Source organism: Aotus nancymaae, unplaced genomic scaffold, assembly GCF_030222135.1.
Source record: "Aotus nancymaae isolate 86718 unplaced genomic scaffold, 86718_ANA_hifiasm-v0.15.2.pri h1tg000028l, whole genome shotgun sequence".
Classification (NCBI taxonomy): Eukaryota; Metazoa; Chordata; class Mammalia; order Primates; family Aotidae; genus Aotus; species Aotus nancymaae.
In genome coordinates, this window is record NW_026988441.1 from 34,556,567 (window position 1) to 34,574,682 (window position 18,116).

The window sequence follows — 18,116 nt, forward strand, 5'->3', positions numbered from 1 at the left end:
AGAGATAACTCAAGGGCCTGCACCAAATCGCTTTTGGGTTTTCTGGTGTTTTGTTTTGTGTTTTTTTAAACCATCTTCTCTCTTTCGGTAATAGAAAAATCTCTGAAAGACTTTACTGACCAACCAGCTGGAGCCCCAGGAGCCCAAGGGGTATGGGGGAGTCTGGAGGCTTCACTGTGCCTCTGGCCTGCTCCCACGCCGAAACCCTGCAGCCTTAAGAGAGAGGGGCCCCGGCCTGCTCTCCCCTCCCCTCATCTCCTCCTCTGCTGTGCCCGTCTCTCCGGAGACCTCCTGCCTCCGTTGCTCCTGTAATTTTGGCCTTTCGAGTGCCTTGGAGGTTTCCCTCACCTCCTGTGAGGATACAGAGACTGTCTCCTTTTTTTAACTTTGACAGCTGACTTCTGTTTCCTTTTCTAATTTTTATTCTTCAGACCACCCAGGACAACCCCCAGCTCTGATTCTTTCAAGGTCCGGCCTGTCCGGGCCACCATTCCACACTTTACGGTTCAAAACAGCTCTTTTTCCCACATCTGCTGCAGGCATGCTGTCTCCTGTCCCTGCCTGCCCATCTGGCCTGTACCCCAGCCCCGGGGTCCCTGCCGCAACCCGCTCCCCTTCTGATGCCTTAAAAGCTGGGCCCCAGGCCCTGCTAGCCAGAGCCACAGATGTGGAGCTCTGGGAGCTTGACTATGGACCAAACAGCCCTGGCCTAGGTATTGGGCCACCCTACCCAGGGTCTCCACCCTGGGGACAGTAGAAGGCCAAAGGCTTCATCTTGGTGAACCAGCTCCATCACCCCTTCCTGCCCGGGACTCGGCGCAGAGATGGGCTTTCTCTGCCAGTCCCCCTGACGGCTGTCTGTGGAATTCCAGCATTGTACCCATCTCTCGGAGCCTCTGCTGTCACCCCCTTGTTGAAGATGAATTCTTGAAATCTGCCTGCCTGCCCCAGGCCAGAGCCCTGGAGCTGGCCTCCTTTCAGCCCAGTGCCAGAAACCAGCACTCCATGCAGATAAGCTCTGGGCCTGTCCACCAGCAGGACCTGTCGACCTGAGGTGACCCGGGGCCCTGCCGCAGGCCAACTGGGCCACCAGCTTCCCTCCCCTGACTCTGGGGACCCACATCCACTCCACGGGGATTTTTTTCCCCCCCAGCCCCAATCTCCCCACATGGACCTTTGCTGAATTAAAGTTTGTAAGTAAATGGTTTTAAAGAAATCAAAGCTGGCTGGTTCTTGGAACAAACAGTGGGTTTGAGTGGGAGGTTTGGGATGGCCCCGCAGGATTACCTGCGTTGTATCTCGCTCTGCTCTTCCCTTACGGTGACCGCAGGCATTAAGCAAACAGCTGCGCTTATATTCTGGTAATTAGGAGCCCTTTGCTCGCGTGTCCGGTAGGGCGCATGCTCAGTCGCCGGGTCACGTGACGCATGTCATGGCCGCCTCCATGGCCCGGGGCGGCGTGAGAACCAGGGTTCTGCAGGCTGCTAGAGGCACCTGGTGGAATAGACCTGGGGGCACTTCGGGGTCTGGGGATGCGGTGGCGCCGGCAACAACCAGAAAATTTCAGGCGACAGGTACTTGGGGCGCCCGGAGCGGGCGGCATTAACCCATCAGATGCCGGCGGGGTGGGGCTCGGTGCAGCCGCTCACCCAACCGTGTTTTCCAGGCTCCCGCCCGGCAGGAGAGGAGGCAAGCTGCCCCGAGCGTCCCGGGGACGTGTGAGTGTAGGGGGCCAAGTCCCTCATTCGTCATTCCACGAAACTCCTCCGGTCCCCATCTTGCCCTGTAGCTTCATCTCGAGGTCCCCCTTCTACTTCGCCCTATTCAGTCCCTGTCCGTCAAGCCTCAACCCCGACTTCCTAACTCTCCCATCATCCAGTTCGGCATTTGCACCTCCATCTGTCCCCAGGGTGAACGTGGTGTTCGTAGACCGCTCAGGCCAGCGAATCCCAGTGAGCGGCAGAGTCGGGGACAATGTTCTCCACCTGGCCCAGCGCCACGGGGTGGACCTGGAAGGTAGGAACCGGGCACGGGAAATTAAGGAGGTCTTTATCCATTTGTCCAAAAAAACACAAATCAGGTGTGTCTCTTCATGGCTTTTCCGACCAAATATGGACTAAAATCCAAACCTCTCCCTGCGGCCTCATCCGTTGCCCATCTTATTTATTTATTTATTTATTTATTCATTTATTTGAGATGGCGTCTCGCTCCGTCGCCCGTGCTGGAGTGCAATGGCGCGATCTGAGCTCACTGCAACCTCTGCCTCTGAATGGAGTGCTGGTTTCTGGCACTGGGCTGAAAGGAGGCCAGCTCCAGGGCTCTGGCCTGGTGCAGGCAGGCAGATTTCAAGAATTCATCTTCAACAAGGGGGTGACAGGCCGGGCCTGATGGCTCACGCCTGTAATCCAAACACTTTGGAGGCCAAGGCAGGCGGATCACCAGAGGTCGGGAGTTCAAGACCAGCCTGACCAACATGGTGAAACCCCGTCTTAAAAATAATAAAAAATAGAAACAAGGGGGTGACAGCAGAGGCTCTGGGAGTTCAAGCGATTCTCCTGCCTCAGCCTCCTGAGTAGCCCAGCTCTTATTTATTAAGCATTTATTAGAGGTCACTAGGACGCCTCCCTGGAATTTGTGTTCTCTTGCCCCTGCCTCCCTGTATTCTAGCTACATTGACTTTCTTTTTGTTGTTGTTTTTTTGTTGTTTTGAGATGGAGTTTCACTCTTGTTGCCCAGGCTGGAGTGTGATGGCTCACAGCACCTCAGCTCACAGCAACCTCCACCTCCCAGGTTAAGCGATTCTCCTGCCTCAGCCTCCCGAGTAGCTGGGATTACAGGCACCCACCACCAAACCCCACTAATTTTTGTACTTTTAGTAGAGATGGAGTTTCACCATGTTGTGGTCTCAAACTCCTGACAGGTGATCCACTCGCCTTGGCCTCCCAAAGTGCTGGGATTACAGGCGTGAGCTACCGCACCCGGCCCACACTGGCTTTCTTATAGTTCAAACAGCCAAGCTCATTCCTGCCTCAGGGCCTTTGGATTTGCTGTTCCTGCTGTCTAAAGTGCTTTCCCAGCAAACATTCTGGCTCTTTCTCATCCTTTAGACCTCAGTGTAAGTGCCATGTCCCTAACAATCCCATTCCCCTCAGCCCAGCTGAAGTACCCATGCCCCCCAGTCACTCTGTCTTATCAGTGTGATATGATATACAGCACCTCTCACTTTTTTTTTTTTTTGAGATGGATTCCTGCTCTGTCACCCAGACTGGAGTGCAGTGGCGTGATCTCAGCTCACTACAACCTACGCCTCTTGGGTTCAAGCAATTCTCCTGTCTCAGCCTCCCAAGTAGCTGGGACTATAGGCACACAACACCACACCCAGCTAATTTTTGTATTTTTAGTAGAGATGAGGTGTTGGGCGCGGTGGCTCACGCCTGTAATCCCAGCACTTTGGGAGGCAGAGGCAGGCGGATCACAAGGTCAAAAGATCGAGACTATCCTGGCCAACATGATGAAACCCTGTCTCTACTAAAAATACAAAAAATTAGCTGGGCATGGTGGCACGCACCTGTAGTCCCAGCTACTCGGCAGGCTGAGGCGGAAGAATCGCTTGAACCCAGGAGGCAGAGGCTGCAGTGAGCCGAGATTGCGCCACCGCACTCCAGCCTGGCAACAGAGCAAGACTCCATCTCAAAAAGGAAAAAAAAAAGAGGGACGAGATGTCACCACATTGGCCAGGATGGTCTCAATCTCTTGACCTGCCCACCTCGGCCTCCCAGAGTGTTGGGATTACAGGCGTGAGCCACCTCACCCAGCCAACTGTTTTGAGACAGAGCCTTCTGGAGGCTGAGGCAGGAGAATCACTTGAACTTGGAAGGCGAAGGTTGCAGTGAGCCAAGATTGCACCACTGCATTCCAGCCTGGCAACAGAGTGAGACTCTATCTCCAAAACAAAAAGAGAGAGAGAGAGTCAGAGCCTTGCTGTGTCACCAAGGCTCACTGCAGCCTTGAACTCCTGGGTTCAAGCGATCCTCCCAAGTAGTTGGGATTACAGGCACAAGCCACAATGCCAGGCTGTTTTCTTTCCTTCTTTGTCATCTGTTCCCTAGTGAGACTGGAGACCCATGTTCTTGTTCATGCTTATCTGTAGCCTGTCGGGATGTAACAGGTGTTTGATCATTCATTGAGAGAAAAATAATAATAAAAATTTATTGTCGGCCGGGCGCGGTGGCTCAAGCCTGTAATCCCAGCACTTTGGGAGGCCGAGGCGGGTGGATCACGAGGTCAAGAGATCGAGACCATCCTGGTCAACATAGTGAAACCCCGTCTCTACTAATACAAAAAATTAGCTGGGCATGGTGGCGTGTGCCTGTAATCCCAGCTACTCAGGAGGCTGAGGCAGGAGAATTGCCTGAACCCAGGAGGCAGAGGTTGCGGTGAGCCGAGATCGCGCCATTGCACTCGCCTGGGTAACAAGAGCGAAACTCCGTCTCAAAAAAAAAAAAAAAAAAAAAAAAATTTATTGTCCAGGCACAGTGGCTCATGCCTGTAATCCCAATACTTTGGGAGGCCAAGGCAGGTGAATCACTTGAGGACAGGAGTTCGAGACCAGCCGGCCAACATGGTGAAACCCTGTCCCTACGAAAAACACAAAAGTTAGCTTGGCGTGGTGTCACATGCATATAATCCCAGCTACTCAGGCATGAGAATCACTTGAACTTGGGAGGCGGAGGTTGCAGTGAGCCAAGATGGCACCACTGCACTCCAGGCTGGACGACAGAGCAAGACTGTCTCAAAAAAATATATATGTGTTTCTTTAAGCATGTTAATGCATATTCACTGATTGAATCTTCATGACAACTTTATTCAGTAGTAGAGACTGTTATTCCATATTATAGATGAGGAAACTAAACCCCAGGTTAAGTAGACCTGGTCTAAGGTCAAGTGAGTGACAATACTAGGTTCACCCGCCCATTTTAGCCACTCATCTGTGCTGCCTTTCTATGAATACCTACTTGGCGTCAGGCAGCAGGCCTCTGTCATCTCACACCAATTTCAGCCTAATAGGGACAAAAATTCCACAGGTAAATAGATAATTATGTCATGAGCAACTTGGGAAGCGTGGTCTGGAAGAAAATATACAGGGTTTGCTTTTAGGGTGAATATATCAGGGACCTTTATTTTATCATTAAAGGGGAAGAGATGTTGGGAGGGGTTATGAAAGGCCTACCTAAAGTTCTGTTCTGGAATCTAGTGGCCTGCAGTCTAGGACAGAGATTGGAATGTGAGATTGATTGATTGATTGATTTGAGACAGAGTCTTGCTCTGTCCCCCAGGCTGGAGTGCAATGGCATAATCTTAGCTCACTGCAACCTCCACCTCCTGGGTTCAAGTGATTCTCCTGCCTTAGTCTTCCGAGTAGCTGGGATTACAGGCTCCCGTCACCACACCTGGCTAATTTTTTTTGTAGTTTTAATACAGACAGGGTTTTGCCATGTTGCCTAGGCAGGTCTCAAACTCCTGACCTCAGGTAATCTGCCTGCCTCAGCCTCCCAAAGTGTTGGGATTACAGGCATGAACCACCGTGCCTGGCCAGAATGTGAGTTTTGGAGGTAAATGGCCTGCTCAGGCATGAATTACTCATGCCTGTAATTCCAGCACTTTGGGAGGTGGAGATGCTCAGATCACCTGAGGTCAAGACCAGGCTGGTCAAAATGGTGAAATCCTGTCGCTACTAAAAATACAAGTATTAGCTGGGTATAGTGGCGCACGCCTGTAATTGCAGCTTGGGAGGCTGAAGCAGGACAATCACTTGGGCTGGGAAAGCAGAGGTTGCAGCGAGCCAAGATTGTACCACTGAACTTCAGCCTGGTTGACACAGTGAGACTGTCTCAAAAAAAAAAAAAAGAGGTAAGTGGCTTGTGTTCAAAGTTTGCCTCTTACCAGATACATAACACTGAGAAAGGGACTTAGCCTCTTTGGGCCTCTGTCTCCTCGTCTGTACAATTGGATAATTTAATTCCGATCTCACTGGGTTGCTGTGAAGATTAAACAGTGTCTAGTAGTTTTTAGTAGCTGGCATGAAGTCAGTGTGAAGTGAGTGAGTGGTTGGAATTACTAGATTAGATTATCTCAATCTCATGTGATGAGGATGCTAACGAGGTGGGTAACAGGGCTGACGAGACATGCAGGGACTGACTGGAGTTTCAAGGTCCAGACAGTTTCTCTCCGAGCGATAGAGACGGGGCAGATTAGTCACAGAGTCCTAGCAGTGACAGTTGAAGCAAACAGGGAGGCGATGCCAGGTCAGGAGGCTGCCGTCCAGATCCACCCTCATTGTCTGACAAGTCTAGAAAGAGGAGGAAAATTCTTAGTTTAACATCTTCCTGTGGACTGAGGACAAATGTTTTTTTCTTTTTCTTCTTTTTTTTTTGAGTGTGTGTTTTTTTTATTTAAGCTCTCCCTCTATTTCCCAGACTGGAGTGCAGCGGCACAGTCACGACGTACAGCCTCGAACTCCCAGGCTCAAGCAATCCTGCTGCCTCAGCCTCCCAAGTAGCTGGGACCACAGGCATGCACCACCATGACCAGCTAATTTTTTTGTAGAGACAGGACCTCCCTGGTCTTGAACTCCTGGCCTCGAACTCCTGACCTCAAGTGTGATCTTCCCGTCTCAGCCTCCCAAAGTGCTGGGATTGTAGTCATGAGCCACCATGCCCAGCTGATAAATGCTGCTTTTTGTTGCTGTTTTTTGAGACGGGGTCCCTGTGCTGCCTGGGCTGGGGTGCAGTGGTGTAAACATGACTCACTGCAGCCTCGACCTTCCCGGGCCCTGCCACGTAGCTGAGACTGCAGGCGCATACCACAACGCCTGGCATTAGCAAGATGCTAATTATTTTGTATTTTTCGTAGAGACGGGGTTTCAATATATGGCCCAGACTGATCTCAAGTTCCTGGGCTCAAGCGATCCATCCGTCTGGGCCTCCCAAAGTGCTGGGATGACAGGTGTGGGTTGGGATGACAGGCATCCAGCCTGACACATGTTCCTTGCGTATCTGTAACATGCCAGGCTGAGTGCAGACAGAGAAGGGCAGGTTGATGGGGAGCAGGTCATCGGAGAGGAAGCCAGAGAGGAAGACGGTTACTTCTGACTGATAAATGCAGAAAGTAAAAGGGAGAGGGACAAGACACGGGAGATGTGGGAATCAGGACAGGTGAGTGGAGTTCCTGAAGACAAGAAGGGTTCAGCCAAGGAAAGAGCCAGGTGTGGTGGTGGGCGTGGTCTCCACTTCTCAGGAGACTGACGCAGGAAGAGTGCTTGAGAGATGGAGGCCAGCCTGGGCAACATAGCAAGACCCTATCTCCAAAAAAAAAAAAAGAATAAAAAAGAACCGAAACAGGCCAGGATCAAAGCCTGTAAGCCCAGCACTTTGGGAAGCTGAGGTAGGCAGATCACATAAAGTCAGGAGTTCAAGAGCAGCCTGGACAACATGGTGAAACCCTGTCTCTACTAAAAACACAAAACAATCAGCAAGGCAGGGTGGCGGGTGCCTGTAATCCCAGCTACTCAGGAAGCTGAGGCAGGAGAATTGCTTGAACCCAGGAGGTGAAGGTTGCAGTGAGCTGAGATCACGCCACTGCACTCCAGCCTGGGTGACAGAGCATGACTCCCTCTCAACAATTTACAAAAAAAAAAATGGAAACAAAAAGTAGAAAGGAAGGTCCTCCAGGCCAGGGATACCGTCAGTGCAAAGGCCCTGTGGTGGGGGTGAGCTTGGTGGGTTCCAATTGCATCAAGGAGTGAATTGTACAGTTCATGCAAAGCAGGAAAACAGAAAAAGCAAAACAAGGCCGGGTGCAATGACTCATGCCTGTAATCCCAGCACTTTGGGAGGCCAAGGCGGGCAGATCACCTGAGGTCAGGAGTTCAAGACCAGCCTGGCCAACATGGTGAAATCCCGTCTGTACTAAAAAATACAAAAATTAGCTGGTCATGGTGGTGGGAGTCTGTAATCCCAGCTACGTGGGAGGCCGAGGCAGGATAATCGCTTGAATCCGGAAGGCGGAGGTTGCAGTGAGTGGAGATCATGCCACTGCACTTCAGCCCAGGTGACAGTGAGACTGTGTCTCAAAAACAACAACAAAAACAGAACAAAAAAACTAAAAGGTAAAAAAGAAAAGGAATGAATGAGGGAGATGGGGGAGATGAAGGACTAAGTGGAGGAGTTTGGATTTGATTCTGGGTATGAAAACCTTTTGGAAGGTTTTAGGCTGTGATGCAGAACCATTAAGGAGTGTGGACTTGGCTGCCAGGGAGCTGCGAGGGGAAGGCCAGGCAGGCTCCCAGCAGCCTGTGAGCCCTGGCTGTGACCCTGTCACTGCTGGGCAAAATTAGCCAGGCATGGTGGTGTGGTGTGCACCTGGAGTCCCAGCTACTCAGGAGGCTGGGGTGGGAGGACTGCTTGCGCCAGGAGATCGAGGCAGTAAGCTGTGATGGAGCCAGAGCACCCTAGCCTGGGCAACACAGTGAGACCCTGTCTCAGAAAAAGTCCTAATCCCTGACTCCTTCCCCCACCACACTGACTGCTGAGTAGCTGGTCCATCCTCCAAGAGCAGCCTCCCGGGGAGTCCCCGGGAAATGGGGCACCCTCCTGGGTATCCCTTTGTAAACCCTATACAAAGCTGGGGAACGGCTAGCCGTGGGGCTGCAGGCCCAGGAGGGAGATTTGAGGCACGTGGTGGAAGAGAGGGCTTCTCTTTGCCCTTCCCTTCACGGAGCGGCCCCCTCCTGACTGTGCCACTCACCTGCACCCCCTTCACTTCCCGCCCCTAGGGGCCTGCGAAGCCTCCCTGGCTTGCTCCACCTGCCATGTGTATGTGAGTGAAGACCACCTGGATCTCCTGCCTCCTCCCGAGGAGAGGTGAGTAGAGCAGCCCTGCCTGGCTGGGAGCTGCAGCTTGGACTTCTGGAGAGCCCCCACTGTCCTCCCCACTTCCAGCTCCTGGAAGAGGAGCTGCCTCCCCCACCATCGCCCCCTGCGCTCAGTCAGCCTCTCCCACCCCGCCCCGCCCCACCCCACAACCAGCATGCCTTCGGCTAACACTGCCCGTGTCACCACCCCAGGGAAGACGACATGCTAGACATGGCCCCCCTCCTCCAGGAGAACTCACGGCTGGGCTGCCAGATCGTGCTAACGCGGGAGCTGGAAGGAGCGGAATTCACCCTGCCCAAGATCACCAGGAACTTCTATGTGGATGGCCATGTCCCCAAGCCCCACTGACATGGGTGCCTGGACCTTTCGACGTTGCCAAGGCCTCAGGGCCCAGACTGAGGGAATAGCCACGTGCCAGCCCCGCTCAGAGCTCGGACAGGTCCCAGGAGAGATGTGGAAGCCCCCGAGAAGGACAACACCCCTGCTTGGGAGAGGTTCCCATGGCCAGGCTCTGGTGGGGACAGGGTGCCTTGTTGGGTGGCCTTCCCCAAGCCCCTGAGAATCGGGGTGTGAGTAGGAGTGGACTCAGATTGGAGCTGCAATAAATCAGTATCACAGGCCCCAGCATGTTGAGTGTCCTTGGGGGACAGATCTGGGGTCTACACATGGCTCACACCTGTAATCCCAGCACTTTGGGAGGCCAAGGCGGGAGGATCACTTGAGGCCAGGAGCTTAAGACCATCCAGGACGACATGGTGCGACCCTGTCTCTATAAAAAAGTAAAAATTGGCGTGGAGTGGTGGTAAGTGCTTGTGGTCCTAGCTACTCGGGAGATTGAAATGGAAGGATCACTTAAGCCCAGGAGATTTAGGCTGCAGTGGAGCAGTGATCAGGCCATTGCACTCCAGCCTGGGCGACAGAGTGAGGCTCTGTCTGAAAACGAAAACCAAAAAACACACACTTGCATCTGCTGTGCTGGGACCCCGGCTCTCCTCTCTCTGGGATCTGAGATCCCACTGGGGATCTGAGGCAGAGGCCTGGGAGCCCCCACTTCCGAGGGGGAGGGCCAGTGTGGGAGGCCCCGCCCCCGCAGTTGCGGAGGGATTTGGTGGGGTCCAGGCCGCTCTTGGCACGCAGATGACCTGAAGCCAGAAAAAGGAAAGGCGCCGCCAAGCCTGGTCGCTCTCAGCTGGAACTCATCACATCCTCAGTCAGGAGCGTCCACACCTCGCAGGTCCCGCCCCTCCCAGGTGGGTTTCATCGGGTGGGCTCAGCGGGGCGGGGCCGAGTGAAATTAGGGAAGGGCCTGGGCTGGGGCATAATGGAGGCCAAACCAGCGCCAAACTCCTTAATGGCAGCGAAGCTGCTGGCGTCGCCCAGTCTGGACCTGGAGCCTCTGGGAGAATCTCCCTCCCAGGAGAGGCCGAGGACCCCAGGATGCGGGAAAACCGGTGGGAGGTGCGTAAGGCCAAACCCCTTCCTCGGACCTTTCACCACCTGGCCCAGTGATCGGGGGGTCATGACCTCTTGTTGCTGGGGTGATAGAAAAGTGGCAATTTTATAATAGTTATTGAAACTTACAAAGAGGTTCTGGTCCCCAGAAACACTTGGGGTCATCTCCGGGATCAGAGGCCATGCAATTCCATGTCTCTGGGGCTGATGTAGGCACTCCCCAGGAGTCATCCAGGGGTTATGGAGGGCAACGCAATAAGAATGAAAATGATAATAATCGTAATCATATAGCAAGCCTGCCGGCGTGGTGGTGCGTGCCTGTAAGTCCCAGCTACTCGGGAGGCTGAGGCGGAAGGATCGCTCGAGCCCAGGAATTCTAGGCTGCACTGAGTCTTGCTCACGCCTCTGCACTCCAGCCGGGGCTACAGAGTGAGGCTCGGTCTCTAAAAGAAACACAAATTAAAAAAGTAACCTTTTTCTCAATCGTGCAGCCAGAGGCTTGAAACCCTGCCTCGGTCACCCAGGGCGGTCCCGGCCTGGGTGATCTACAGGTGCCGTAAGGGGTTGATTGATGTGGAGGGCTGAGAATGTGCCTGGCCGGCCCACAGTTGGCCAGGTGAGTTGCAGTTACTTTGCAACTTGTAAACCTTCCACCCAAAGTTAGAAATGATTGAGCCTCAGGTGGGGTGTGTAGCCTGCCCAGGAGTACACAGCTAGCAAAGAGCCAGATCCTAGCCGGCTGAACCCAGGAGTCCCCCAAGAGTGACCCCACTACCCTTGTCCCCAGGTCCCTCTGGCCTGCATGCCAGAACTCCATCACCGCTCTGCGCTTCCTCCAAGAGACAGTGGAGGGGCTGGATCAGTCCCCTGCTCTGGACACCCAGGTCCTGGGGCCTTGCTGGGAGCTGATGGCTCTGGGGACTCAGGGCCCCCTGCCCCTGGACAGGGGTTCCAAGGACACACAGACCCGGATCAGCCAGAAGGGCTGCTGCCTGCAGCCCTCGGGTACTCCCCCTGCCCCACCCCAGAGAAGGCCCCGGAAGCAGCTGAACCCCTGCCGGGGCACCGAGAAAGTGGACCCCGGGTTCGAGGGGGTGACTCTGAGATTTCAGATAAAGCCAGACGCCAGCCTGCTGATCATCCCCTCGTACAGGTAGGGGCTGACTGAGGCCAGGGCACCCTTTCTCCCTGTAACAACACAAACACGAGTGTGGGAGTCAGGGGTGCTCTCTGGCGTCAGTGTGGACCCTCACACGTGCCCTGCGTTACACGTGGCCCAGTCTCTGGTTGACACCTTGAGCTGGTGCCAGATCCAGGCCTGCTGCTTCTGACTCAGCCATCTGTCCCCACTCCCTGCTTCCCCAGTGTGAGACCCGGTGTCTCTTTATGAATCAGGCAGGCCTGGCCCTGCTTAGGCTACAGCTGCGGCTGCGCTGATTTTTCCCAATAATGCTAACAGCTACAATTTGTTGGTAATGACAATAAGAGGTAGGCCGGGCACGGTGGCTCACGCCTGTAACCCCAGCATTTTCGGAGGCCAAGGTGGGTGGACCACCTGGGGTCAGGAGTTTGAGACCAGCCTGGCCAACATGGTGAAACCCCATCTCTACTAAAAATACAAAAATTAGCTGGGCGTGGTCGCATGCACCTGTAATCCCAACTACTCGGGAGGCTGAGGCAAGAGAATCGCTTGAATCTGGGAGGTGGAGGCTTCAGCGAGCTGAGACAGCACCACTGCACTCCAGCCTGGGCGACAGAGCGAGAATCCATGTCAAAAAAAAAAAAAGCCTTGGGGAGCTGGGCGTGGTGGCTCAGGCCTGTAATCCCAACACTGTGAGAGGCTAAGGTGGGAAGATTGTAGGAGCCCAGCCTAGGCAACATCGCGAGACCCCTCTAATTTTTATTTACTGATTATCATTATAAAAATTATCATTATTTACAACCCGAGAAAATTTTTATGCACTAAAAAAAGAATTATAATTATGACTCTTTAAATCATGCCACCAAAACAAGTTCAAATTTTTTTTTTTAATTTTTTTCTTTTTTTTTTTTCAAAGATGGGGTTTCTCCATGATGGCCAGGCCGGACTTGAACTCCTGACCTCAGGTGATCCACCCATCTCGGCCTCCCAAAGTGCTAGGATTACAGGTGTGAGCCACCACGCCCAGCCTAAGTTCAAATATTTTTATTTTTGAGATCAAGTTGCACTATGTCGCTTAGGCTGGAGTGCAATGGCACAGTCTCGGCTCACTGCAACATCTGCCTCCCGGATTCAAGCAATTCTCCTGCCTCAGCCTCCTTAGTAGCTGGGATTACAGGTGCCCACTACCACGCCTGGCTAATTTTTGTACTTTTAGTAGAGACAGGGTTTCACCATGTTGGCCAGGCTGGTCTTGAACTCTTTTTTTTTTTTTTGAGATGGAGTTTCACTCTTGTTACCCAGGCTGGAGTGCAATGGCACGATCTCAGCTCACCGCAACCTCCGCCTCCTGGGTTCAGGCAATTCTCCTGCCTCAGCCTCCTGAGTAGCTGGGATTACAGGCACGCGCCACCATGCCCAGCTAATTTTTTGTATTTTTAGTAGAGACGGGGTTTCGCCATTTTGACCAGGATGGTCTCTATCTCTTGACCTCATGATCCACCCGCCTCAGCCTCCCAAAGTGCTGGGATTACAGGCGTGAGCCACCATGCCTGCCTGGCCTTTTCTTTTTTTTTTTTTTTTTTGAGACAGGGTCTCACTCTGTCACCCTGGCTAGAGTGCAGTGGCACAATCATGGCTCACTGCAGCCTTGACCTCCCTGGCCCAAGACATCCTCCCACTTCAGCCTCCCAAGTAACTGGGAGCAGAGGGCGGAGGCCTGCCCCGCCACCCCTGGCTAATTTTTTATGTTTGTAGAGATTGGGGTCTCCTGTGTTGCCCAGGCTCCCATCTCTTTTTAAAAATCAATCAATAAATTTTTCAAAGGAAAAAAAAAACCATTGGGAAGCCAAGGAAACTGAGGCAGTCTTTGGAGTGGGAGGTAACGTGTCCAGACTCACACAGCAAGGACACGGAGAACTGGGGTTGGAAGCTGGCAGGCTGTCCTGTGCCTACTATTTTTCAAATAATAATAATAATTAGGTTGGGCGCAGTAGCTTATGCCTGTAATCCCAGCACTTTGGGAGGCTGAGGCGGGTGGATCACTAGAGGTCAGGAGTTTGAGACCAGCCTGGCCAACATGGCGAAACCCCGTCTCTACTAAAAATACAACAATTAGCCGGGTGTGGTGTCGCGCACCTGTAGTCCCAGCTACTTGGGAGGCTGAGGCACAAGAATTGCTTGAACCTGGGAGGCGGAGGTGGCAGTGAGCTGAGATGGCGCCCCTGCACTCCAGCCTGGGACAGAGCGAGCCTCCATCTCCGATAATAATAATAATGTTAATATTACAAATGAGGGGCCAAACCAGGCCGTTCAGATGTCAGTTGCTTCCTTGGGGGATGCCTGATACCTTGATACTAAGTCTTCGTTTTGGGGGGCTATCAGGGGCAAGCTGTGGACCCCCCGACGCTGATACCTTGTCTGCCCCACAGCCTTCCCTGTAGTAGCCGCTCTCAGGAACCCCCTGCAGACGCTGTTCAGGGCCCCGCAGCCCACCCAGGAGACACGGAGGCCCTGGGTGAGTCCTGAAAGCCTAAGAGCTATAAATATTTTGGGGGGCCAATTTCCTGCCTTCCCTGCTTTTCTCCCTGCCCCCCGTTCTCCATCTTGCTTCCGCATTTAGAGGCCTCCGGGAGGAGTCGCAGCGCCCCCTCCACTCGGGCTGAGTCACCCCCACCCCCAGCTTCCTCCTCTGCGGAGCACTGCCATCTGTCTCCCTTCCTGGCTTTTGCTGTAGCTTAGAGCTGGCAACTCCCAGGGCTGGCTGAGAGCCAGGTGGGGCCTTGACAGAGACCCCCACAAAATGCCTCTCCCCACACAGGCCTCCTGAGCTCACGTGTGTCACCTCTGACCCCTGCCCTTTCACCTCTCACCCTTCAGGGCTCCGGCGCTGTGCTTCCTGTCGGACCCAGAGGACCCCGCTCTGGAGAGATGCTGAAGATGGGACCCCTCTCTGCAACGCCTGTGGGATCAGGTCCTTAGAATGGTGGAGGGAGAGGTGGAGGTCCCCAAGTCAGTCCATGTGTCATCAGCGTGGAGTTTGGGGAAAGCAAAAAGCAAAACTCCTACCTCTGGCCAGGCGAGGTTTTCATGCCTGTGATCCCAGCACTCTGGGAGGCCGAGGCGGGTGGATCACAAGGTCAGGAGTTCGAGCAGCCTGGCCAACATGGTGAAACCCTGTCTCTACTAAAAATACAAAAAATTAGCCAGGTATGGTGGCAGGTGCCTATAGTCCCAGCTACTTGGGAGGTGGAGGCAGGAGAATCGCTTGAACCTGGGAGGCGGAGGTTGCAGTGAGCTGAGACCATGCCATGGCACTCCAGCCTGGGCAACAGGGCGAGACTCCGTCTCAAAAAAGACAAACAAAAACAAAACAAAACAAAAAAACACCTACCTCTTGGGAAAGGTGGTTTCCTGCAGTGGTTTCTGGGCCCCCACTGCATCTTAAATGGCAGTTTCTTGTCCCCCAACCCTAGGTACAAGAAATATGGCACTCGCTGCTCCAGCTGCTGGCTGGTGCCCAGGAAAAATGTCCAGCCCAAGAAGCTATGTGGCAGATGTGGAGTGTCCCTGGACCCCATTCAGGAAGGTTAAACTTGCCTTCCCCCTGCTGAGCCGCTTCTTCTGCCTCAGTTTCACCAGTGGGAGAATGGGCAGAAGCAGCAATCCTAGGAGGACCGGGGAAGGAGCTGGCCTGCCTCCTCTCTGCCATCTCCAGATTCAGGGACCCCGGGGGAAGACCCAGGCCTCGGGCAGCAGAGCCTGCTAGGGGTCACTGGCCCCCTTTCTCCAGTCAGCCTCGGCCGAGGCCCCCTCAGGAGACGTTTTCAGGAATGATGAGCATTGTTACAGCAGGGACAATAAAGTACAGAGAGATACTCAGAAAGAGCCTGTGATTCGGAATCCCACCTCCTGTGCCCCTCCGCCAGCCGGGAAGGTGGACAGGTGTCTGCTCGTTTGGGTTGTGAGGGGCACACACACATACACACGCACAGACACACAGTCTTTTTTGTTCTAGCTGGGACTACAGGCGCATCCCACCATGCCTGGGTAATTTTTGTATTTTTTTAGTAGAGATGGGTTTTCGCCATATTGGCCAGGCTGGTCTTCAACTCCTGACCTTGCGATCTGCCCTCCTCAGCCTCCCAAAGTGCTGGGATTACAGGTTTGAGACACCATGTGCTGCCAAGACACAGTCTTCTACACAGGCAGCAGCCCCCCACACAGGGAATTAGCCACATTCACCACAACCTCCCATGCAGGGAAACAGCTGATACCCCCAGAGACATACAGCAGACACAGAAAAACACACACAAGTCAGGTGTGGTGGCTCATGCCTGTAATCCCAACACTTTGGGAGGCCGAGGTGGGCAGATCACATGAGGTTGGGAGTTTGAGCCCAGCCTGGCCAACATGGTGAAACCCTGTCTCTACTAAAGATACAAAAATCAGCCAGGTGTGGTGGCATGGGCCTGTAATCCCAGCTACTTGGGAGGCTGAGGCAGGAGAATTGCTTGAACCTGGGAAGCGGAGGTTGCAGTGAGCCGAGATCATGCCACTGCACTCCAGCCTGGGTGACAGAGTGAGACTCTGTCTCAAAAAAAAAAAAAAAAAAGACACATGCAAGACAGACATTTGCAGACAGAGCCATGCATGCTGACAAACACATCAGCAGACACATCGACAGGGATGTGCTGACACGTGGCTGAGTCATACACAGATACAGACAGCCTACACAGGACACACCCACAACACACACGTGACACACATAACCTATAATCCCAGCACTTTGGGAGGCTGAGGCGGGTGGATCATGAGGTCAGGAGTTCAAGACCAGCCTGGCCAAGATGGTGAAACCCCGTCTCTACTAAAAATACAAAAATCAGCAGGGCATGGTGGCATGCACCTGTAATCCCACCTACTCAGGAGGCTGAGGCAGGGAATTGCTTGAACCCGGGAGGTGGAGGTTGCAGGGAGCCAAGATTGTGCTACTGCACTCCAGCCTGGGTGACAGAGCGAGACTCCATCTCAAAACAAACAAACAAACAAAAAAAACCCCACACACATAGATGCCACACACTGGCAGTGTACATGAGTGGGTCCTTCATCTCTCACCCAACCCCTGCCTGCAGTATGTCACTCTCCTTATTCAGTCCCCGCTGTGTCCCCCACCCGCTTTAAGATCTCCCTAACCCAGCCAAAGCGTGTCTCCTAGGCCTGAAGTCAAAAGCCACAAGTCAGAGGCAGCCCGGAGCAGGCAGGACACACAGGCCACCAGCACTTGGAGGGAGGGAGGAGAGTCAAGACTGGGTGGCGGGCCAGGCGCAGTGGCTCATGCCTGTAATCCCAACACTTCAGAAGGCTGAGGCAGGAGGACTGCTTGAGCCTAGGAGTTCGAGACCAGCCTGGGTAACATAGTGAGACCCCGTCTCTACCAAGTGTCAACTACTCAGGATGCTGAGGTGGGAGGGTCTCTTGAGCCCTGGAGGTCAAGACTGCAGTGAAATGTGATCATACCACTGCACTCCAGCCTGGGTAACAGAGGGAGACACAGACTCAAAAAACAAAAAGAAAGGGTGGGTAGGATGGGCATGGTCCCTGCTGTGGGCATGAGTGAGCCACAAAGTCACATACCCTTATGAGATCCTCTGTGTCTCTCCTGGGAAGCCCTGAATGGGAGGCCTGGAGTCCAGATTCCTCTGCCTTTAAATCCCTGAATTACTTGATCTTACCCTTCCTTGGCCTGGAATACCCTCCCTCCACATCTCCCCATGGCAGACACTTTCCAATCACTTGGGGAGGCCTGGCCCCAACATCACCTCTTCAGAGAAGCCTTCCTTGACCACTCAGTCCAAAATAGACACTTCCCCCTGCTTAGGCCAGGTATAGTGGCTCATACCTGTAATCCCAGCACTCTGGGAGGCTGAGGTGTAAGGATCACTTAAACTCAGGAGTTCGAGGCTAGGTGTGGTGGCTGATGCCTATAGTCCCAGTGCTTTGGGAGGCTGAGGCAGGCCGATCCCCTGAGGTCAGGAGTTCGAGACCAGCCTGGCTAACATGGTGAAACCCATCTCTACTAAAAATACAAAACTTAGCCAGGTATGGTGGCGAGTGCCTGTAGTCCCAAGTACTTGGGAGGCTGAGGGAGGAGAATCGCTTGAACCCAGAAGGAGGAGGTTGCAGTGAGCCGAGATCTAGCCACTGAACTCCAGCCTCAGCCACACAGACTCCATCTAAAATAATAATAATAATAAACTAGGGACCAGGCACAGGGGCTCATGCCTGTAATGCCAGCACTTTGGGAAGTCAAGGCGGGTGGATCATGAGATCAAGAGATCGAGACCATCCTGACCAACATGGTGAAATTCCGTCTCTACTAAAAATACAAAAAAAAAAAAAGCTGGGCATGGCGGTGCGTGCCTGTAGTCCCAGCTGCTCGGGAGGCTCAGGCAGGAGAATCACTTGAACCCAGGAGGTGGAAATTGCAGTGAGCTGAGATCACGCCACTGCACTCCAGCCTGGTGACAGAGCGAGACTCCATCTCAAAATAAAATAGGCCGGGTGTGGTTTCTCACACCTACAATTCAAGCACT

At 53.4% G+C, this 18,116-nt stretch overlaps 2 protein-coding genes across 3 annotated transcripts; both read left to right on the top strand.

Annotated features, from left to right (window-relative positions):
* The first annotated feature begins 1,412 nt into the window (after positions 1-1,412).
* FDX2 (ferredoxin 2) lies at positions 1,413-9,553 on the top strand. 2 transcript variants are annotated; one of them, XM_012436261.3, is made up of 5 exons: positions 1,413-1,574; positions 1,667-1,718; positions 1,910-2,016; positions 8,834-8,921; positions 9,125-9,553. In XM_012436261.3, exons 1-5 carry the CDS (start codon positions 1,433-1,435, stop codon positions 9,279-9,281), a joined length of 546 nt encoding a protein of 181 aa, XP_012291684.3. In that variant the 5' UTR covers positions 1,413-1,432; the 3' UTR covers positions 9,282-9,553. The 2 variants fall into 2 exon arrangements, with proteins under 2 accessions (XP_012291684.3, XP_012291685.3); XM_012436262.3 differs by having other exon boundaries at positions 9,162-9,288.
* Positions 9,554-10,254: 701 nt separating this feature from the next.
* Positions 10,255-15,117, top strand: ZGLP1 (zinc finger GATA like protein 1). Its single transcript, XM_012436263.2, is given in 5 exon segments — positions 10,255-10,391; positions 11,173-11,538; positions 13,956-14,062; positions 14,404-14,497; positions 15,000-15,117. Coding segments are annotated over 5 exon segments (822 nt in total).
* The last annotated feature ends 2,999 nt before the right edge of the window (positions 15,118-18,116 follow it).